The sequence below is a fragment of the Balaenoptera ricei genome, chromosome 2 (assembly GCF_028023285.1).
Source record: "Balaenoptera ricei isolate mBalRic1 chromosome 2, mBalRic1.hap2, whole genome shotgun sequence".
Classification (NCBI taxonomy): domain Eukaryota; kingdom Metazoa; phylum Chordata; class Mammalia; order Artiodactyla; family Balaenopteridae; genus Balaenoptera; species Balaenoptera ricei.
Genome location: NC_082640.1, coordinates 64,907,706 through 64,931,515, shown reverse-complemented (window position 1 = coordinate 64,931,515; position 23,810 = coordinate 64,907,706). Strand labels below are relative to the sequence as shown.

Genomic DNA, 23,810 nt, shown 5'->3' with positions numbered 1-23,810 from the left:
AAAACTGTTAAGTGCTGAAGTCAATCAAATAAATTGTAGCACCCGCAGACTATTTTTCAGCTAAGTTTAGTGGTAGATAGTTGGAGGATAAAAGAAAAATCAACATCCCTTATTTTATGAGCTCAGAGACAGGGTTTATAATGGTGGTTCACAACTTTGGCTGCACTTTAGTATCCATCTGAGGAGCAGTTATAAGTCCCAATGCCTAGGCCACACCCCCGACCAATTAAATCACTCTCTGGGAATGGGACACAAACACTAGGCTTTTCTGGGGAAAGCTCCTTTTGCAGAAAAGGTTAAGAATCACCACTCTAGAAGGAAATCAGAGGTCCATGAAAAAAGGCCAAGGTGAAATACAGGAATATTGAAGTATTAAGACCAAAGGGATTTGGAGCCATAAGACTACAGTTAGACTAGATTACAGGAAAACACAAAGTATACGTAATTTGGCAAAATGGTATTTTAAAATACATTTGTAAACTATAATCATTCCTAAAGAAAAGCCGAATTTAAAATATAAGGCCCTTCAAAACAAATGATGCTTAGTTGAATAGAACCTAAAGGAATTTTTCATCTTCAGCATAAAAAAGCCCAGTGGCACCCAGCAATCTTATTAAAAACATATGAACTTAAAAAAAAAAAAATCATTTGCTAGGGGAATTCCCTGGCGGTCCAGTGGTTAGGACTCTGCACTTCCACTGCAGGGGGCCCGGGTTCGATCCCTGGTCGGGGAACTAAGATCCCTGCAAGATGCGCAGCACAGTCAAAAAAAAGAAAAAGAAAAAAAAAAGAAATCATTCACTATGTTTGATATCTGGGTAGTGACTACACTGACTCAGAAGTCCCTGGGGTCTTGCAGAGGTGATGGTGACTGGCCTTACGTGGTAGTCTTACTGATGTCCTGCACACTTTGTAGTGGGTCGATGGTGTCAGGGCAGCGGAGAATGCAGGGTGCAAATACAATGGCCAAAGCATTAGCAGACATTCGATTAGTGTCTTCCTGTAGAGCAATCCTAAGAAACAAAAAAAAAACAAGTGGAACTAGGATGAAAAAGGAAAATTGCAGGGAGGTAGGCAGAAGAGATGAGAGAAAGAAGATCAATGACATCAACTGCATAGTACTGGAAAGATATTCCTATCAGTTGAAGGAAGATACTGTAGACTTTTCCCAAAGCTGTTCCTTTGCCTCTGGAAAGTGTACTTTTACTCTGTTCCTTGAAGCAATTCAGGCAAGCAGATAGCTGATCAAGGAAAAATTTGTGACTCACTGCCCCAGGTCACCGTTACTAGATGAACATGTCTACAGAATGTAGACACTTTAAGGCATTTTCAAACAGTTACATAAGATATTTATCCAAAGAGAAAGATGGCTTTCTTCCCAACTATTGCTAATATTTACACTCAGAAGAAGAGAGGCTACCCCTGAATTCTCTTTGGTCAGTCAATTCCTGAGCTCCATCTGAACCCTCCTCCTATGAATTAGGTTATGTCAACAGACACACAGCCCTTCTAGCTCGGGAGTTAGATAACAGGCTAGGCTACACAGTGCCACTATGAGACTGAGGTGTTACATGGCCCAAATAGGGCAGAGAAGCACCTGCCATGCAATCTAACTCAGCTGAGGATTTCTGCTCCAAGGGATCATAACCACCTGTTTGAGGCATTGACTTTATCAATAGGAAAAAAGAGATCTGTCAGTTTTTCATACGAAGGAGCTCTTCATTTGTTTAAAAGAATCCAAGAGAAACTGTTAAGTGTTCCTTTGTTTCTTGAAGTTACCTGACTAGATGAAAGATGAGGCGTTCCAGGGTATTGAGATGAGTTCGGGAGAGCTGGTCAATCACAGAGTAGACACCACGGATTGTCTCCTTCCTCTCCTGAAGGCCTGAAAGCAGTAAGAGCAGCAAATAAGAATGACTATCCTCTCTTATACACTACATATTCCTTCTGGACAGACACTAAGTAGCAAGGGAGACTGGCTCTAGGGTTGATTTTTAGGAGTTTTAGCTATACCTGTATAGCAGAAGAACAACTCACAGTTACCACTAATCTCCCTTTGCTTGAGTTCTATACTTTCTAAGCAGTCTCCTGAGTTTTAATCTATAGCCCAGTAATTCTTGATTACAGCAAGGGGCAAGAGATGCCCTAGTTTTTCAGGCATTTTGTGGCAAACCAATTCCCCATTAAAATTAATCAATTGCTATATAAGTTATAAATCAGTCTTATGGGAATTGAGGAGTCACGCCTCAGGGCCTAAACACTTCTAGGTAGGCCTTCATCAATATCCTACACATCTGTAGCACTGAAAAACTAAACCAACATGTTAGGCATGGCTTAAAATAGATAGCCAACTTTACACTGAGTTCTTGCCTAGATTCACAATTTAAATGAACATAAATCTCCTATTTAATTTTTAAATTTGTTTATAACCTCAGTCTTTCAATCTCTTTGTAAGAAGCAACTAGGTGACCTGCTCAGAAAGTTTTTAGGACACTGACATTTTAATGAGTTTCTAAAAAAGTCAACATTTGAATAGGTGAGAGTTCACTGGCAGTTTTGTATTGACTGTATTACTTTTGGATCTATATGAACTAAACCAACTGAGAGGATGGCTAAATAATCTAATATGAAGATGGCATTCCTTTCCCAAGTGCAGATCTTCCTTGAACCCAGGAAGCCTGTGCTTACCCATAGCTCGAAGAAATTCCTCATAGAGTTCAAAGGTCATGAGTGGATTGGGCAAATCACGAAGCCATTGTTTGAATACACTTGCAATGACGTGTATGTTATAGTCATCTAGGTTTACATTCTCAGCATCTATTCAGAGACAAGAGTTAGATAAGAAAGCCAAAACATGCAGAGAGTCAAATAATTCACTTTAGAAACTATCATGACTGAAAAATGCCTTCATGTTCTTAATCAAACTATCTTCTACAATCTAATTCCATGCTTTGGAACAGTGCTCCTACTGTGGTAAAGGAACAGTTGTTGTTTGTTGGTTGTTTTTCAAATGTCACGGACTGACAGATGTGTAAAATAAAGGATCACAAGTTTTTATGTCAAGGCACTGTTAAATTGCTAAAAATGTTTCTAAATGCTTTTTCTCAATTTCTGTACTTCTCTTGTAGATTGGTCTGTGAACGATACTTCTAGTAGTGATGCTTTAGATGACAAACATAAAAAAGGCCCAAAGGACAGTTTCTAAAAATCAGACTGATTTTAAGTCATTCTCAGAGATGAAATGACAGTGATAATTGAGCTTAGGAAATGTGAAGAAAATCTTTGCTCTGCTTCACTTATAAACTCCCTAGGGTTATACATGAGATGATTGGGATGATATAGGATGAATGATGCCTGTGGGTAGATTCTTGGTGACACAAAGACAAACTTTGCACCTATATGTGATTCAAAAAGTTCTATTCCTGGGAATTCCCTGGTGGTCCAGTGGTTAGAACTCCGTGCTTTCACTGCTAAGGGCCCAGGCTCAATCCTTGGACGGGGAACTAAGATCCCACAAGCGGCGGAGTGCGACCAAAAAAAAAAAAAAAAAAAAAATCTATTCCTTTCCAATAGTGGTGAAGAGTAGAAGTTGAACATAAAGCCAAAGTCAAACCTCTGCATACATTCCAGGACTGAGGCCAGAGCTCTACACAGATACATGTTCAGTTTACTACTTATCCATTTAAGTAACTATGTCATCAATGTAGGAAGGCAAGAATATGCATCAGAAAGAGCACCACTTGGAGTCAGAATAACAGAGACTAACAGGCAATAGTTTAGATTATGGGTTAAATGCCAGCTTTGTCACTTATTGGTGGTGAGTCTTTGGGCAAGATCCTCTGTAAGCCTCAGTTTCTTCATCTGTAAACAGGGATAATAATCACTGTTTGGGAAGATTAGTACAAAGATCTGTTGTGAAAATTAATACAAAAACATCAGCACAGTGCCCTGCATCTCATCAACAGCTCATTATTCAATTTCCCTAAACCTAAATTTTCTTCTTTGTAAATTAAAGACATGATCTTACCAGACTGTTAAAAAAAGATTAAATGAGATCTGTCTGAAGTACCTAATAATGCCTGTACAAATGATATGCAATGTATGTTTGCTGAATTGACCACATAAAAACAAAGACTCTTTTGAAAGCTACAAATGATAAAACAAGCACCACAGAAAAGACTGCACTCTTCTGGCTGCAAGAAAATGATCAACATGTAATGAAAACTAAGAGCATAAGATGACCTATTTAAATAAAATTATTTGGTCTTGATTTAGAGGGCACTATCTTACCTGTATCTAGACCTTGTCGAAGCTCCTTGATTTTATTAGTTGAACCAGACTTTCGGTAAATACCTTCTGTGTATAATCCATGCATTTCAATGTAGTTTATGAGTTTTTCCACCACCAAAGGAACAGTTCGGTCTTCACTGGTCAAACGGGATAATTCAACCCCAAACTGTCGAGATGATAGCTCTGGATCATACTAAATGGAAAATAATTTTTGTTTCCAAGTACATTCAAACATTGTTAAATATGTTTATCCAATTCTTTAAGAGTAACTACTTTTTATTTTCCTCAAGTTTTACAAGCATAGTTATGAGAGCTGGGAGGAAAGGGAATTATGATAAATGCTGAGAGTATAAATATGTAAGCTGTTAGTTTCAATCCTCTTCCACTAGGAATCCTCCCGACCCCTGCCAAATAATGGGGCAGAATGGAGGCAGTGGCAACAGATTACTGTTTCCCTTTCTGTTAAAAAAAATCTCTTCACATAAAGATGGGATGTGAGCGAAGGAGAAAGGGGATAGACTTTGTATGTTAAACATTCACCAAGTACCATTTGAAAATCTGTTGATTTAAAATGAATTAGTTGTCACTAATTTCTGAAGCATAAGAACGCTTCGGTGTTTATGTAAACTTTAGGGAAGTTTAACTGACTATTGATGTCATAGCTAAAGGCAGAGGCATATATTGTCACTATATGAATTAGGTTATTTCATATTTGCAACTAGATTCTAGCTGGGAACAGGAATATCACCTTTCTATCTCAGAGGGCTATTGTAAAAATTAAGTTACAGGTGAACATACCAAGCACAGTATCTGGTATATGGCAAATGCTTAATAAATTGTTAAAAGAAATAAAATAATGTTTGCTGCAATAATTAAAACAAAATAAACTTTAGCCAATCTTCTTCCTATTACTATGACACACACATGCACACATATAATCTATTTACTTAAATGTTATGGCTATCCCTAGGGCATTGGGAATGTTAATAGTAAGACTTGTGAAAGCAAAAAAATAAAATACTTGAAGGTATTAAACAAAAACTTCAAAATAGTTTTATTTGAAACCAACTAATCTAAAGCAAACATGCTAAAAATTTCTATTTCTTGAAATTAAGGGAAAAATTAATTTTACTATTCTCAACTGAGAAAAAGTGAACTCTGAGTTCTTATTGTAAAATCAATATATGTTTTTAGTTATTTTCTTTTTTTCTTCTGCAGGAAGGGGTGGCAGGGTGTCTTTAGTTATTTTCTATCTGAAGTAATTTCCTTGTATATTTTAAATAAAGTTTTATTGAAGTATGACACATATATAAAGTATATAAATCGTTAAGTGTACAGCTTGACAGACTTTGACAAAGTGAATGCACATTTCTTACCAGAACCCAAATCAAGAAATAGAATATAACCAGCAGTTATCTCCCTCTCAAGACCCTCCCAACTACTATGCATTTCACCTTTCACAAATAACCAGTATCTGTATTTCTATCACTATAAATTAGTCTTAACTGCTTTTGAACATTATATTAATGGTAACATATAATATGCATTCCATAAGTTAAGTTTCATTTATTTTTGAACTTTATTTATCTTTGAATAATACAGTACAATAATACAATAATACTCTTGTTTCTGGCTTCTTTCACTCAACATTATGTTTGTGAGTACCAACAGTTTAATCTCACTGCCATATGGTATTCCATTATACAAATATACCACAATTTATTTATTCATTCTACTGCTGATGGACATTCAGGTTTCTTTCAGTTTGGGGTTATTTCAAACAGTGCTGATATTAATGTTCTTTTGTCTTTTGGCACAGATATCTATGTATATCTGTTGGGTATATATCTTGGAGTGGCACTGCTAAGTCATGAGAAATGCTTATGTTCAGGTTTGATAGGTACTGCCAAATAATTTCGAGAGCTGTTAGGTTAACTCAAACTCCTACTAGTAATGTATGAACGTTCCAACTGCTTTATATCCTTGTTAAGATGTTTTTCATTTTAGCTATTCTAGTGGGTATATACCTCACTATTATTGCAATTTGCATTTCCCTGATGATTAGTGAAGTTGGTCACCTTTTCATATGTTTATTGGTCATTTGGAAATCCTCTCTTGTGAGGTGCTTGCTTAAATTATGTGCTCATTTTCCCACAGAGTTGACCATCTCTTTCTTACTGATTTGTAGATGCTTTTTAGATATTGTAGATCCAAGCTGCAAATATCTTCTTCCACTCGGTGGTTGATTTTTTTTTCCTTGAATAGTGAGTGGTTTTTGAAATTTATCTAAAACTTTTTTTGTATTTATTGAGATGACCATATTTTTTTCTTTATTAGTTCAATGTGGTGAATTACATCAACTGATTTTTGAATGATTTTTTCAAAAAAACCGATTTTTTCCATAAACCAACTTTGCATTTATGGATTAAAAACCAACTTTCTCATGAAGTCTTATTTTCATCTGTCATTAGCACAGATTCAATGTACTAACATTTTGGTTAAGGCTTTTACATCTAAGCTTATGATATAGCCTGAACTGAAATTTTCCTTTATCCTTTTCATGATTGACTTCAAGGTTTCACTATCTTCATTCGTCAATTTGGGAAAAAAAGTACTGAAGTATTTACTCTTTACCATTCTCTGGCAGAGTCTGTAAAAGACTGGTGTTGTTTCTTCCTTAAACACTGGGAAATATTCAATGGCAAAACATCTGGGCCTGAAGATGTCTTTGTGAGAAGCTTTTTCAATTACAGATTCTATTTTAATAGATATAACTCTTTAGATTTTCTATTTTTCCTTGACTTAGTTTAACTTAGTTGTGTTTTTGTAGGAATTTGCCCGATTAATTTAAAATGTCAAATTTATTAGCATCAAGGTATCCATAATAGCCTTTTATTTTCTTTTTAATGTATGCAGTATCTGTGGTGTATGTTTTTCTTCTTGTGAATGATTTGGTTTTTTTAAAATTCTCTTTATTGATCACTCTTGCTAATAGTTTATGCATTGTCTTTTCAAAGAACTAAAATTTAGCTTTGTAGCTTTTTATCTTTTGTATAAATGTTTTTCATTTCATTTATTTCTCTTTATTATCTTCTTTCTATTGCCTTTGGGTTTAATTTGCTGGGTTTTCTTTTCCTACCTTCGAGAAATGGAAGTTTACATAATTTCTATCCTTGTATCCTTTCTAATGTGTATTATAATGTATTGTACATTAATATATTATTAATGTATATTAATATATACTTAAAGCTATAAATATTCCTCTAATCACAAATTTAGCTATACCCACACTTTTGTTGTGTCATACTTTCCTCATCATTTCATTCAAAATATTTTTCCATTTTCATTTGAGTATTGTCTAGTTATCTTTATGTTGATTTATAGCTTAATTTTATTCTGCTCAAAGAATATACTCTCAATATATTCAATCCTCTGAAATTTGTAGGGACTTGCTTAATGGCCCAACATATGATCAATTTTGTCAAATGTTCCATGTGCAGTTGAAAAGACTGTGTATTCAGGCAGTTGTAAAATGCAGGGTTCAATACACATCAAGCAGATAAGATTTTTTTTGTTTTTTTAATTAATTAATTAATTAATTTTTAAATTTTTGCCTGTGTTGGGTCTTCGTTTCTGTGCGAGGGCTTTCTCCAGTTGTGGCAAGTGGGGGCCACTCTTCATCGCGGTGCATGGGCCTCTCACTATCGTGGCCTCTCTTGTTGCGGAGCACAGGCTCCAGACGCACAGGCTCAATAGTTGTGGCTCACGGGCCTAGTTGCTCCGCGGCATGTGGGATCTTCCCAGACCAGGGCTCAAACCAGTGTCCCCTTGTTTTTTTTGGTTATTTATTTATTTATTTATTTATTTTATTTTTGAGATAAGATTTTTAAGCATGTTTTTTATATCAGTTGCATCCTTACTGAATTTTTGTCTTCCAGGTATTGAAGCTATAATAATAGACTCTTCTAAAGTTAGAATTTTTATAGCTCCCTGATGGCTTGACCATTTCATCATTATGAAACACCTTTACTTGAAGTAATGATTGTTGTCCTAAAGTACATTTTAACATTACTACAGCTACACCACTTTTCTATTGGTTAGTCTCTGCATGCTATATCTATCCTTTTGCTTTCAACCTTCTGTATTTTTTTTAAACATATTTAAGTATGTTTCTTGTAAATAGCATATCATTGAGATTTTTCAGTTGGTTTTATCCTAGTCTTTTTAAAAAATGATTTATGTATTTATTTATTCTGGCTGTGCCAGGTCTTAGTTGCAGCACATGGGATCTTTGTTGCAGAATGTGGGATCTTTAGTTGCGCCATGCGGACTTCTTAGTTGCAGCATGAGGGCTTCTTAGTTGCGGCATGTGGGCTTCTTAGTTGCGGCATGAGGACTCTTAGTTGCGACATGCAGGCTTCTTAGTTGCAGCATGAGGGCTTCTTAGTTGTGGCATGCGGACTTCTTAGTTGCAGCATGCATGTGGGATCTAGTTCCCTGACCAGGGATTGAACCCAGGCCCCCTGCATTGGGAGCGCGGAGTGTTACCCACTGGACATCCAGGGAAGTCCCTATCCTAGTCTTTTTTTGTTTTTAATATATATATTTTTTGGCTGCATCGGGTCATTGAGGCATGGGGAATCTTTCGTTGCAGCATGTGGTCTCTTCGTTGCGGAGCTTGGGCTTCTCTCTAGTTGTGGTGTGTGAGTTTTCTCTCTGTAGTTGTGATGTGCGGGCTTAGCTGCCCCGCAGCATGTGGGAACTTAGTTCCCTGACCAGGGATCGAACCCGCGTCCCCTGCATTGGAAGGCGGATTCTTTACCACTGGACCACCAGGGAAGTCCCTATCCTAGTCTTTTAATTGGAAGTATTTGGTATATTAACATTTAATGTAATCACCAATATATTTGGACTTATATCTATCAATCCACTATTTATTTTCTTTGACCTGATTTATGATTCTGTTTCTCTCATTTCTCATCTTCTCTTAATCAAGTATTTTTTGTTTTTCCATTTTCCCACCTTTATTAGCTTTTTAGCTATATATTCATTTGCTATTCTTTTAGTGGCTACTTTAAAGACTACAACAAATACTCATAACATATTTAAGTCAAATATATTTATTTATTTTTGGCTGCATTGGGTCTTCATTGCTGTGTGCGGGCTTTCTCTAGTTGCGATGAGTGGGGGCTACTCTTTCCTTGCGGTGCGCAGGCTTCTCGTTGCAGTGGCTTCTCTTGTTGAGGAGCACGGGCTCTAGGCACGCAGGCTTCAGTAGTTGTGGCACGCAGCCTCAGTAGTTGTGGCTCGCGGGCTCTAGAGCACAGGCTCAGTAGTTGTGGAGCACTGGCTTAGTTGCTCTGCGGCATGTGGGGTCTTCCCGGACCAGGGCTTGAACCCATGTCCCCTGCCTTGGCGGTGGATTCTTAACCACTGTGCCATCACTTCTCAGATAATCCAGGGACCTTGGAATAGTTTAACTTCATTTACCCAACCACCTTGGTGGTAGTGTTGTCACATAATTTAATTCTCTTTATATTTTAAGCCACAAGACATTATTATTGTTTTTAGTCAATATTCATTTATATTTACACATATTATTTACTCTTTCCATAGCTCTTCACTCCTTCCTGTACTTCTTTTTCCATCTGAGATCATTTTCCTTCTGCCTGGAGAATCTTTAGTATTTCTTTTATTGCAGGTCTGCTGATGACAAATTCTGAGTTTTTGTCTGGAGTGTTTTCAAGTCATTTTCACTTTGGAAGGCTACTGTCACCAAGTACAGAATTCTGAGTTAGCTTTATTTTCTTATAACACTTAAAATATGCCAAGCCACTGTCTTTTTGGCTTCCATCATTTCCACTGATAAGTCAGTTGTCAGTCTTTTCACTGCTCCTTTAGCAGCAGTTATTTTTTTCCCTCCTCTGAATGCTTTTAAGAAATTTTCCTTTTCTTCCATTTGGAGGACTGTTCATCTGGTACGATTTTCTTTGTATTTATCCCACTTTAGGTTGAAAGTGGTTGATGTGTTGACCATTAGCTCTTAAAATGCTGCTTCTCCCTTGTTCTCTTTTCTTCCTGGACTCCAACTGCACACATTTAAGAAACTTCCATCCTTTCCCATATGTCTCTATGTCTATTTCTGTATTTTCCTATTCTTTTTACTCTCCATGCTTGGATGTCTCTACTTATCTATTTTTCAGCTCACCAATCTTCTCTTCTCCTATGGCCAATACACTGTTAAACCTATCTTTTGAGTTTACAATTTCAATTGCATTTTTTATTTTTATAATTTCCATTTGGCTCTTTTTTATATATATATTTCAATTTTGTGATAAAAAAGACTTTTTAAATCTTTTTATCCAGCATCTGAACATATTAATTAAACGTTTTTAAGTATATGTCTGAATTCAGTAATGGGTCATCTATGAGTCTACAGATATTGTCTGTTTATTTCTTAGTCTCATTTCTTAATGTCTAATTTCATATATGAACAAACTGTAAAGGCTCTCAACAATGTTATCTCTCTTTAGAGAGAGTTCATCCTATTCTCTGTAGGTGGGTAGCTAGAAAAAGGAAGAGATCATCTTAATCCAATCAAGGACTGCCTTGCAGTTTTTATAAAACTCAGTTAATCAATGCTATCAATGCTTCATCCTCCTTCCTGGGGTATAGCTCTTCACAGGTCTCACTGAAGAGTCTAGAGTATTGACTAGGGTCCTTTTTCAAAGGTGGGTCATCCAAGTCCAATTTTTCTCTCTTTGACACTGTGAGACTGCAAAATACTCTAATCTGCTTTTCTGTTTAGCTTCTTAGCCTCTTGCCCAGTGCAGCTTAAGAATTCAGAAAATGCCTTGAGGGAAAAACCTCTGAGTTTCAGGCTCACTTCTCTACATGTTTGGATCATGGTCCCTCAAGTCCTGGCAATCCCAAACTCCAACTTCTGTCTCTATAACTCTATCAGATTTCTAAGAGCTTTGCTGGTTTCTCTGACTCTTAAGTGTGGCCCTCTGCCCAGAATCTTGGTTTTCTGCCCTACAACAAAAATTGACAAACTCCCAGTAGGAGAGAAACATCTCACAGATATAGGTTCACCAATCTGTAATTCTCTTCTCTGTAGGATCTAGGCCCCTAAATTCAATTTGCCTGGGCAGCTTTCTAATGCTAGGCAACAGACTTTTTTCAGCTGTTCTCAGCATGAATATTAGTCTACCAGAAGCTACTCCGTCTTAGCTGGAAGCAGATGCCCCACCTTCGTTGTATTTTAAGCCCTGAGTCAAATTTCTCTTTGTACTTTGCCATGTTTGTCTACTAATTTGGAACAGATGCAAACTATATACATGGGCTGTAAACATGCACACACATTTTATTATAGTTCAGATTTGCATAGTATTGTTAAAATTATATGTGACTAATAAATAAGAAAATGTGATTATATATCAATAAAAGCCTGAAATATTTCCAAAATTGTTGCTTCATTGAAGCATAAAGGTAGCAGAGTACATGTTCAGTATCTTTTAGATCTGTCTGTGTATCCAAGTAGAAATATGTAACAACACCAACTATGCTGGTGAATTTTACTGTTCATGTTAAAATCTTTAATTGTAGCCTACCACTTTCAAGACAATTTCTAGAAACACTTATGAGTGTTTAAAGAAGTAGGAAACCTTTAAAAGAAGCGTTTTAATAAGTTGTCGGTTGTGAAATCAGTTTAGTAGTTCCCATGTAGTAAAGGTACATATAGTTCCAGGAAAATCAATTCAGTTACATATACACATCCCTCTATATGTGTATGCTGGATTATGATATAAAACGTATTTCTTACTGTGATTTGTGGCCAAAAAGTTTGAAAACTGCTACTCTATAAAATCATCAAAGAGGCTTTGATTTCCTTCTACAAGGCACGAAAAACCAACAGACCTGTTATTTATTACTCATAGATGATAACTTCTTACCTTTTTAGAGCACTTGGCTGTGGTTTTCAGACAGCACCTCTTATGACAAGCATACTTGCATACTGAAAAATAGGTTAAGAATGTAGCATTTTCAGAAGTCTGTACATCAGTGACAAGAATTAATAAGTTTACTGCTTTATTCTGAGCATAAATTTTTTCCTTTAAATCTGAGACTGCTATAGTATCACATACATATACTTTGTACAGTATTAGAATGAAAAATTGTCTTAATTCATTCAATTCAGAAAAATGAAGTTGAAAAACATACCTAAAATTTCTAACCACTGTCTATGAAAAAGCTTTTTATTCTTTCAAGATTGCCCACCCCTCCTCCCCTGTCCCTACCATATTCCAGCAGAATATATATCTCTGTGGTCTGATTCACAAACTAGTGCTCATGTTCCCCTCTTAAATTTGTTCTACTATCTGCTAAAATGAAAGAAATACCTATTAAGAATCATTCCAATGGGTAAGAAAAGCATTACTGTCAAAGACCTTTAATAAAATAAAAACAAATTTGGTAGCATACTAAGATATAAGAAAGGCCTTATTTACTATCCTAGAAGGTCCAGAATAGAGCTCTGAGGAACCAGGACATAAAGAATATCAGTAGTGATTGGGAAGATGAGATAAAGAAAAACTTCAGAGCAGAAATAATTTCTCAGAGCAGGAGATAACAGGGTGGCTAGGCAGCAGTAGGTGCAAAGGGCACGCTGAGAGGAGGATACTGAGAAAATACTTGGCCTATGTCCTTTTGGTACACCAGCTCTGGCTCCTGCACATCAACACCTGAATATCCTTCTTGAGTTTCTAAAGCATGACTTGAGGGGTTTTCAAAGCCAAGATCAAGGAGGGGAGACCAAACCACTGTACTGGCGAAATCACCAGTATAAGCACAAAAAAAGTTAGTTAATGCTATTAAGAAATCAAACCAGGGCTTCCCTAGTGGCGCAGTGGTTGAGAATCTGCCTGCCAATGCAGGGGACACGGGTTCGAGCCCTGGTCTGGGAAGATCCCACATGCCACGGAGCGGCTGGGCCCGTGAGCCACAATTACTGAGCCTGCGCGTCTGGAGCCTGTGCTCCGCAACAAGAGAGGCCGCGATAGTGAGAGGCCCACGCACCGCGATGAAGAGTGGACCCTGCTCGCCACAACTAGAGAAAGCCCTCGCACAGAAACGAAGTACCAACACAGCCAAAAATAAAAAAAAAAAAAAAAAAAAAAAAAATCAAACCAAACCCACCCAAGTCATAAAAAAAAAAAAAAAGCAGATTCTTTATATTTTCAGTTTCAGATCACAGAGAAAATCATACCAAACCTACAGGAATCAGACTAACATTAAACAGTCAAGTACATGGCAAACTACTCCCAATTTCACTTTCACTGCAATTCTTTTAGACTACTGATAATAAAACAAAAAGAAAACCACTTTTGAACCATAGAACAAGTGAACATATCCAGCAATATCCAAGTGCTGATTTCACTATGGTGAACATGATTTCCATCCTTTTTGTCATACTGGACCCAACCCTTCCTAATATTTCTTTCATTCAGTTCTGGCCCACTAGTAAATAAAGCCTCACAAAATTATTAAAAGCACCAGAATAGACGTATGGAATGACAGGAGTAGAAGCTAAAGACCCTCTGTAAGCCAGAACCAAGCTGACCCACAAAAAATCTCCACTCACATTCTAGGATTTAAAGGTTCTGATAAAGGATTATAGTAGAAAAAAGTACCTTTCTGGTTATAATCTAAGAATTTGTTCATTAATTCATCCAACCATCTATAGGTCCATCTACCCAATAAATATTTACTAAAACTTATAATGTGCCAGAACTGTTCTGTGTACTTCTAGGTATACAGAAGAGACAGATAAGTTTCCTGACCTTATAGAGAGCACATTCTAGTGGGATAGACAAACAAGAAAACAAATGAATACTTAACATCATCTTGGGTGGTGATAAGTACTATAAAGACTAGAAAAGCTGAGTAAAGGGATAGAGAATTGGGGGACAGGGTGGCATTTTAGATAGGAGGGTGGAGACATGAATCAACTGAAGTAGTAAGTCATACTAACATCTGAGAGAAGAGCATTTCAGATGGAGTGAGCTGCAAGTACAGTGACCAAAGAACACCAAAATATCTTATTTGCCAACAAAGAGCAGGTAAAGGGAACTATAATGAGAGATGAAGTTAAAGAATTAGGGAGTGTGAATTATTCCTTAATGTTAAAGAAGATGTAAGAAAACTCATGGAAACAGAAATATCAAGTGGTTAAAAAAATTCCTCAAAGAACTCTCATACTTACATTTGCAAACAGAGGCTCGGTCCATTATCCATATCAAAGAAGAACAGTACTCACAGTATGTAGGGATGCTATACTGGGTGGCCTTAAAGATGTGACCATTGTGCTCTTCTACCTGAAGGAAAAAATATAGCTATCTATGTTAAAGCCAACACAGTAAATGCTGCCCTAACATGTCGGGCAATGGGAAATCCTTCAATTCCCTGTTGTCTTCATTGGGTACTTATTCCAGGAGGAGAATTATGATCTGAGAAATAAAATAAAGGTAAAACATATGGTCCCTGCTTTCAAAAAGTGAACAATCTAGTAGAGACAAAACCAACTTATATGAAAATCAGAAAACAATGCTATAAACATATAAGAGCTGTCTTATGCAACTCTGAATCAGCATGTTAAATTAAAAGCAGCGGTTCTCAAATTTTTATTTTTAACCTCAAGAATCTTTCACACTTCCGAAAATTACTGATGATCTCAAGATACTTCTCTTTATATGAGTTATGAGTTAGAAATTAAAACTAAAAAAAATTTAACTATCCAATTCACTTAAAATTATCATTAAACATATTCCATGTTAACATAAGTAACATTTTAATGAAAAACAACTGTATCTTTAAAACACACAAAAAACGTACTGACAAGAGGGGTACTATTTTACATTTTTGTAAACCTCTTTGATGTCTGGCTTAATAAAAGACAACTGGATTCTCATATCCACTTCTGTATGCAATCTGGTGGCAGTATGCAATTAATTTTGAAAAATATGAAGAAAATTCAGCTTCATACAGATATGAAATTCGAAAATGGAAAAATAATTTAATTGTCCTTTCAGAAAATGACACAATATTAAAACTCTGCAAATGGTAACTTAAAGGTTAACTGAAATATGGAATCTAAAACCACACCAATGAACTCTTCATATTCTGTAACATTAAAATCCATTGTTCTGGGCTTCACTAAAATTTACAACTTTTACTTCAAAGTACCATTAAGAAAATAAAAAGATAAACCACAGACTCAGAGAAAATATTTGCAAATCGTATATCTGATAAAGGACTTGTACCTAGAATACAGGAAGAACTGTATTAATAAAAAGACAACTCAATTTTTTAAATGGGCAAAATATTGAATAGACAGTTCATCAAAGAAGTATAAATGGCCAAGAGGCACATGAAAAGATGTTCAAATCATTAGTTATCAGAGAAATGCAAATCATAACCATGATGGGAAACCACTTCATACCCTCTAGAATAGCTATAACTATTAGACAAAACTAACTATTCGTGAGGATGTGGAGAGACTGAAACCCTCAGATATTTCAGGTGGGATTGTAAAATGGTATTGTTACCATTTTGGTAACTATATGGTATAGTTCAAATATTGAATCATTATGTTATACACCTGAAAGTAGTATAATGTTATATGTCAATTATATCTCAATTTTTTAAAATAAAAAATACATATATACACACATTTACACATACATACATACATGTAGGGGAGTATTAGTAGTCATTTTTGTCTTAATTAATCAAATAACCAACTAACTAAACGAAAAAGATCTAACTCACGGTTCATCCATCCCACAGCTTTATAATATGACCTTGGCTCTGTGATGTCTCAAATATTCCCAGATATTGACATTTTATCACACAGATATCCTTCTATTTAATGAAACTGTAAATCACACACATGCACATTATTTTCCTCTACTGGAACTCTTAATATTGTTAGTTTCATTTAAAAAATTACTTTATTCTAAATGGATCAAAAGGTACAAAACAGACTACAATGAAAACCTTTCTTTCACCTCTGAATTCCAACTGTTTAGTTCCTCTTATAGAAATAATCACTGATACCAGTTTCCTGTGTATACTTTCAGATATTTTGTGTGTGTGTGTGTGTGTGTGTGTGTGTGTGTGTGTGTGAGTACAGTTATAAACGTATTTTGGTTTTTAAAAAATATACGAATAGTAGCTTTCTATATAGTGTTTGGCTCTTCGCTCTTTTTAATTAATAAAACATCTTGGAGAATGGTTTCTCTTATTTTAGTGCCAAGCAGTATTATATTATATAGATGCATCTAATTTATTTAACCATTTCCTTACTGATTTAGGTTGTTTTCAAAACGTTTATTTATTACAAATTCCTCTTCAATAAAGAGCCTGTACATGTCAGTGTGAACAAATTGATATATCCACTGGATAAATTCCTGTATGCGGAATTGCTGGGTCAAAGGTTTTTTGGTTTTGTTTTTAATATTTTTAAGGCTTTTAATACACCATTATTAAAGTACCTTCTCCAAGAAGGTTATGCAAATAACCCCATTTGCAGTATTGAAAAAAATCTATATATTTATTTATCTTTCCAAACTAGGTAACTAATTTAGCTTTGCTCATAGATGGACAAAGTAGAAAATCACTGTTGTTTCATTTTAATTTGAATACTATTAAGTATAAACATTTATTCACATATTTCTTAACATTTCTTTCTATGACCTGTACTTATCACAGGCCCTGAAATATAATAGCTGTTGAATTAATGAATTTTATTTTTTTTTAATGTCATATGCTTTACTCATTTCTTTCCCTCGTCGATATTGTTCTTTCCCTCATCGATACTGTTCTTTCCCTCATTGATATGAAAAAGGTATTGTTCTTTCCCTCATCGATATGAAAAAGACTATTCTTATAAGGCTTAAAATGTATAAAAGACCTAAACACGACCTGTTAAATAACAGGTGCCTTCCTGTTACTCCTCCACCTTCCCTATGCTTTACTTCATACACACTCTCAAAAATCCTCAGTGGTGGGTGGCATTACACCTGTTTTATGTAATCCTATTTTACTCCTATTTTATATAATATATACTCCTGTTATATACATGAGGACATTGAGACTCAAAGATTAAGTTGTCTAAAGTTTCTCCACCGGTGAACAAAAGTAAGCCAGGCTAAGGGCTTAAATATCCTACTTTCAGGATTCCTTTTCCTTCCATGAAAAGGAAGAAACTCTTTAACAGGTAAGATCATGCTAAAATAGAGTCAGATCATGCTTCTAACACACACAGTAGAAAAGTGACAAGCAATGATCTAAAAAACCTTAGAATTTGGTTTACTAGTGATAGGGGATGATTTATAATCCTGATTTATTAATAAGGTTAACAATAAATATTCTAGGATTAGAATCTGCCATTGGCAGGGGTGAATCCAGGTTCTGTAGGCCCTAAAGCTTAACATTTTCAGGGGAAAGGGAGGAAGACAGGACGAGCAGGGGAAACAACTTGGGAAGAAAGAAGAGAAGGTGGTGGCAGCAAATGCAACTGAAGCAGAGGGAACAGGGGGAGAGTGGGAAGAAATGAAGCTTAGAGTGGTCAAGGTCAAGATCATGTCAAGTCTTGTAGGCATGGTAAGAACTCTGAGTTTTACTCTGAGTAACAGTGGAAGTCACTAGAGAGTTCTGAGTAGAGAAGGAACATGACCTGATTTTTGTTTTTAAATGTTCATTATGGCTATTATGTAGAAAACTGTGTAAGGGGAGAAGAATGTAAGAAGGCAGATCAATTATGAGACAACACATAGTATTACTGGACTACTGTAATAGCAGTGGAGGTGGTGTGAAATGGTCAGATATTAGATGTATTTTGGAGGTAGAGTGCTGGCCAGAGTTCTAACTACTTTTCCAGCCATCCCCACATAAACATGCAATACTTGAGCCTATTAAAGCTACTGGCTCAACATGCCAGGTTTTTCACTCATGTGTCTATGGACATACTCTTTCCCTTTGGCTAGATACTGCCTGTCTAAACTACTACTCACTTGATAAGAACTAGCAAAAACATCTTTTCTTCTGTAAAGTATTCCTTCATTCTCTCTTTCTGTATTTCCACAGCACTTTGTACTATTTCTACTATAATACTTATCACATCTGAAAGTAGTAATTTTTTAAATGCCTGCCTTCACTAGCAGATTATGAGCTCCTCTAGGGCTTAACTCATCCTTGTAATTACAGAGATTATGGTAAAGTATGCAATAGAGACATATAATACAAAAGATAAGAACATGAACAATGGTAAAATATGCTCAAATGCCTTTGGGAATGTCTCTTGAATTAGGACTTACATTTGTAAAATCCTAGATAGTCCTCATATTCTTCAGAAAGGAGGGAGAGCTCCTTAAAAAACTCCTTCCCTATCCCTACTTCTGAAAAGGGATCATACTTGTACTTTTCATGAGTAAACATTTCAGTTTTCTACCATTTTAGGAAGCCACCATTAATAACAAATCAAGCCAAAGAATTCAAGACACATTTGTCATTCTAAATTTTTGTAAAGAAGTAAATGATTACCCCCTAGGCATCTGATAAACTTATTCTTTAAATATTTCCACAGAAATACTGTATGATACAGCTCAGACTGGTGGTCTAAAAAATTACTTTTTAATAACATAAAAAAAATAGATTACAACTTACTAAATCAGTTTCTTTTTTCCTTCTTTTCTTTCTCTCTGTTTTTGGCACCTGGTTGGAGAGAAATACAGAAAATGTGATATAACAAAGACTAACATAATTTGTTACTTCTTTGCAAATGCTGAGATTTTTGCTCCACAGGTAATAAAAGCAGCTCTTTATTCTTCAAGAGAAAATGTGCAGTGCTAGTAAGCATATGTGAGAAAAAAAAATTTATGTTTAGTAAAACACAGTGCTCATAAAAGCAACAGAATAGAAGGATACTTTAGAAATTATCTTTTTGAACCTCAGTTCTGCCCAGAAGCCACACCATTATTAATTTAAATGATTATTTTATTTTAAACATTAATTATCTGATTATTAATTTTAAAGATTGCACTTTGCATGTTTTGGCTCTAGAAAACTCTCCATCCTAGAGCTAAATATAAAAAGGTATTGGAGATTGGTTCAAGATGGCGGAGTAGGAGGACGAGCACTCGCTCCCTCTTGCGAGAGCACCAGAATAACAACTAACTGCTGAACAATCATCAACAGGAAGACACTGGAACTCACCAAAAAAGATACCCCACGTCCAAAGACAAAGGAGAAGCCACAATGAGACGGTAGGAGGGGTGCAATCACAATAAAATCAAATCCCATAACTGCTGGGTGGATGACTCACAAACTGGAGAACACTTATACCACAGAAGTCCACCCACTGGAGTGAAGGTTCTGAGCCCCATGTCAGGCTTCCCAACCTGGAGGTCCGGTAATGCGAGGAGGAATTCCTAGAGAATCAGACTTTGAAGGCTAGCGGGATTTGACTGCAGGACTTCGACAGGACTGGGAGAAACAGAGACTCCACTCTTGGAGGGCACACACAAAGTAGTGTGCGCATCAGGACTGAGGAAAAGGAGCAGTGACCCCATAGGAGACTGAACCAGACCTACCTGCTAGTGTTGGAGGGTCTCCTGCAGAGGCGGGGCATGGCTGTGGCTCACTGTGAGGACAAGGACACTGGCAGCAGAAGTTCTGGGAAGTACTCCTTGGCGTGTGCCCTCCCAGAGTCCACCAGTAGCCCCACCAAAGAGCCTGGGTAGGCTCCAGTGTCGGGTCACCTCAGGCCAAACAACCAACAGGGAGGGAACTCAGCCCCACCCATCAGCAGACAAGCGGATTAAAGTTTTACTGAGCTCTGCCCACCAGAGCAACACCCAGCTCTACCCACCACCAGTCCCTCCCATAGGGAAACTTGCACAAGCCTCTTAGATAGCTTCATCCACCAGAGGGCAGACAGCAGAAGCAAGAAGAACTACAATCCTGCAGCCTGCGGAATAAAAAACACATTCACAGAAAGACACACAAGATGAAAAGGCAGAGGGCTATGTACCAGAGGAAGGAACAAGATAAAACCCAAGAAAAACAACTAAATGAAGTGGAGATAGGAAACCTTCCAGAAAAAGAATTCAGAATAATGATAGTGAAGATGATCCAGGACCTCGGAAAAAACATGGAGGCAAAGATCGAGAAGATGCAAGAAATGTTTAACACAGAGCTAGAAGAATTAAAGAACAAACACCTAGAAGAATTAACAAACAAACAGAGATGAACAATACAATAATTGAAATGAAAAATATACTAGAAAGAATCAATAGCAGAATAACTGAGGCAGAAGAACAGAGAAGTGACCTGGAAGACAGAATGGTGGAATTCACTGCTGTGGAACAGAATAAAGAAAAAAGAATGAAAAAAATGAAGACAGCCTAAGAGACCTCTGGGACAACATGAAACACAACATTTGCATTATAGGGGTCCCAGAAGGAGAAGAGAGAGAGAAAGGACCCAAGAAAATATTTGAAGAGATTATAGTGGAAAACATCCCTAACATGGGAAAGGAAATAGCCACCCAAGTCCAGGAAGCACAGAAAGATCCATACAGGATAAACCCAAGGAGGAACACTCGGAGACACATAGCAAGCAATTTGACAAAAATTAAAGACAAAGAAAAATTACTGAAAGCAACAAGGGAAAAACAACAAATAATATACAAGAGAACTCCCATAAGGTTAACAGCTCATTTCTCAGCAGAAGCTCTACAAGCCAGAAGGGAGTGGCATGATATATTTAAAGTGATGAAAGGGAAGAACCTACAACCAAGATTATTCTACCCAGCAAGGATCTCATTCAGATTCAATGTAGAAATCAAAAGCTTTACAGACAAGCAAAAGCTAAGAGAATTCAGCACCACCAAACCAGCTCTATAACAAATGATAAAGAACTTCTCTAAGTGGGAAACAAAAGAGAAGAAAAGGACCTACAAAAACAAACCCATAACAATTAAGAAAATGGTAATAGGAACATACATATCGATAATTACCTTAAACGTGAATGGATTAAATGCTCCAACCAAAAGACACAGGCTCGCAGAATGGATACAAAAACAGGACCCATATATATGCTGTCTACAAGAGACCCACTTCAGACCTAGGGACACACACAGACTGAAAGTGAGGGGATGGAAAAGATATTCCATGCAAATGGAACTCAAAAGAAAGCTGGAGTAGCAATACTCATATCAGATACAATACACTTTAAAATAAAGAATGTTATAAGAGACAAAGAAGGACACTACATAATGCTCAAGGGATCAATCCAAGAAGAAGAGATAACAATTGTAAATATATATGCACCCAACATAGGACCACCTCAATACATAAGGCAACTGCTAACAGCTATAAAAGAGGAAATCGACAGTAACACAATAATAGTGGGGGACTTTAACACCTCACTTACACCAATGGACAGATCATCCAAACAGAAAATTAATAAGGAAACATAAGCTTTAAAAGACACAATAGACCAGACAGATTTAATTGATATTTTATCCAAAAACAGCAGATTACATTTTCTTCTCAAGTGCACATGGAACATGCTCCAGGATAGATCACATCTTGGGTCACAAATCAAGCCTCAGTAAATTTAAGAAAACTGAAATCATATCAAGCATCTTTTCTGACCACAACACTATGAGATTAGAAATCAATTACAGGCAAAAAAAACGTAAAAAACACAAACACATAGAGGCTAAACAGTACGTTACTAAATAACCAAGAGATCACTGAAGAAATCAAAGAGGAAATAAAAAAATACCTAGAGACAAATTACAACGAAAACACGACAATTCAAAAGCTATGGGATGCAGCAAAAGCAGTCCTAAGAGGGAAGTTTATAGCAATACAATCCTAGCTCAAGAAACAAGAAAAATCTCAAATAAACAATCTAACCTTACACCCAAACGAACTGAGAAAGAAGAACAAACAAAACCCAAAGTTAGTAGAAGGAAAGAAATCATAAAGATCAGAGCAGAAATAAATGAAAACAATAGCAAAGATCAATAAAACCAAAAGCTGGTTCTTTGAGAAGATAAACAAAATTGATAAACCATTAGCCAGACCCATCAAGAAAAACAGGGAGAGGACACAAATCAATAAAATTAGAAATGAAAAAGGAGAAGTTACAACCGACACTGCAGAAATACAAAGCATCCTAGGAGACTACTACAAGCAACTCTATGCCAATAAAAGGACAACCTGGAAGAAATGGACAAATTCTTAGAAAGGTATAACCTTCCAAGACTGAACCAGGAAGAAATAGAAAATATGAACAGACCAATCACAAGTAATGAAATTGAAACTGTGATTAAAAATCTTCCAACAAACAAAAGTCCAGGACCAGATGGCTTCACAGGTGAATTTTATCAAACATTTAGAGAAGAGCTAACACCCATCCTTCTCAAACTGTTCCAAAAAATTGCGGAGGAAGGAACACTCCTAAACTCATTCTATGAGGCCACCATCACCGATACCAAAACCAGACAAAGATACTACAAAAAAAGAAAATTACAGACCAATATCACTGATGAATATAGATGCAAAAATCCTCAACAAAATACTAGCAGTCAGAATCCAACAACACATTAAAAGGATCATACACCATGATCAAGTGGGATTTATCCCAGGGATGCAAGAATTCTTCAATATATGCAATTCAACGTGATACACCATATTAACAAATTGAAGAATAAAAACCATATGATCATCTCAATAGATGCAGAAAAAGCTTTTGACAAAATTCAACACCCATTTATGATAAAAACTCTCCAGAAAGTGGGCATAGAGGGAACCTACCTCAACATAATAAAGGCCATATACGACAAACCCACAGCAAACATCATTCTCAATGGTGAAAAACCGAAAGCATTTCCTCTAAGATCAGAAACAAAACAAGGATGCCCATTCTCACCACTATTATCCAACAGTTTTGGAAGTCTTAGCCATGGCAATCAGAGAAGAAAAAGAAATAAAAGGAATTCAAATTGGAAAAGATTAAGTAAACCTGTCACTGTTTGCAGATGACATGATACTATACATAGAGAATCCTAAAGATGCCACCAGAAAACTACTAGAGCTAATCAATGAATTTGGTAAAGTTGCAGGATACAAAATTAATGCACAGAAATCTCTTGCATTCCTATACACTAACAACAAAAGATCAGAAAGAGAAATTAAGGAAACAATTCCATTCACCATTGCAACAACAACAAAAAAATAAAATACCTAGGAATAAACCTACCTAAGGTTATTAAAACACCTGTACTCAGAACACTATAAGACACTGATGTAAGTAATCAAAGATGACACAAACAGATGGAGAGATATACCATGATCGTGGATTGCAAGAATCAATATTGTGAAAATGACGATTCGACCCAAAGCAATCTACAGACTCAATGCCATCCGTATCAAATTACCAACGGC

General features: G+C 36.3%; 1 protein-coding gene across 9 annotated transcripts in view; it reads right to left on the bottom strand.

The window, feature by feature from the left end:
* The window catches only part of MYO9A (myosin IXA), a 278,184-nt gene that overhangs the window by 31,677 nt on the left and 222,697 nt on the right, over window positions 1-23,810 (bottom strand). For all 9 annotated transcript variants that reach the window (XM_059912852.1, XM_059912849.1, XM_059912850.1 and 6 more), the window contains 7 exons: window positions 19,018-19,065; window positions 14,555-14,666; window positions 12,246-12,307; window positions 4,291-4,483; window positions 2,689-2,817; window positions 1,780-1,885; window positions 882-1,013 (listed from right to left, as the gene is read on the bottom strand). In XM_059912852.1, the coding sequence (XP_059768835.1) occupies window positions 882-1,013; window positions 1,780-1,885; window positions 2,689-2,817; window positions 4,291-4,483; window positions 12,246-12,307; window positions 14,555-14,666; window positions 19,018-19,065 (782 nt within the window). The remainder of the gene's footprint in view (window positions 1-881; window positions 1,014-1,779; window positions 1,886-2,688; window positions 2,818-4,290; window positions 4,484-12,245; window positions 12,308-14,554; window positions 14,667-19,017; window positions 19,066-23,810) is intronic.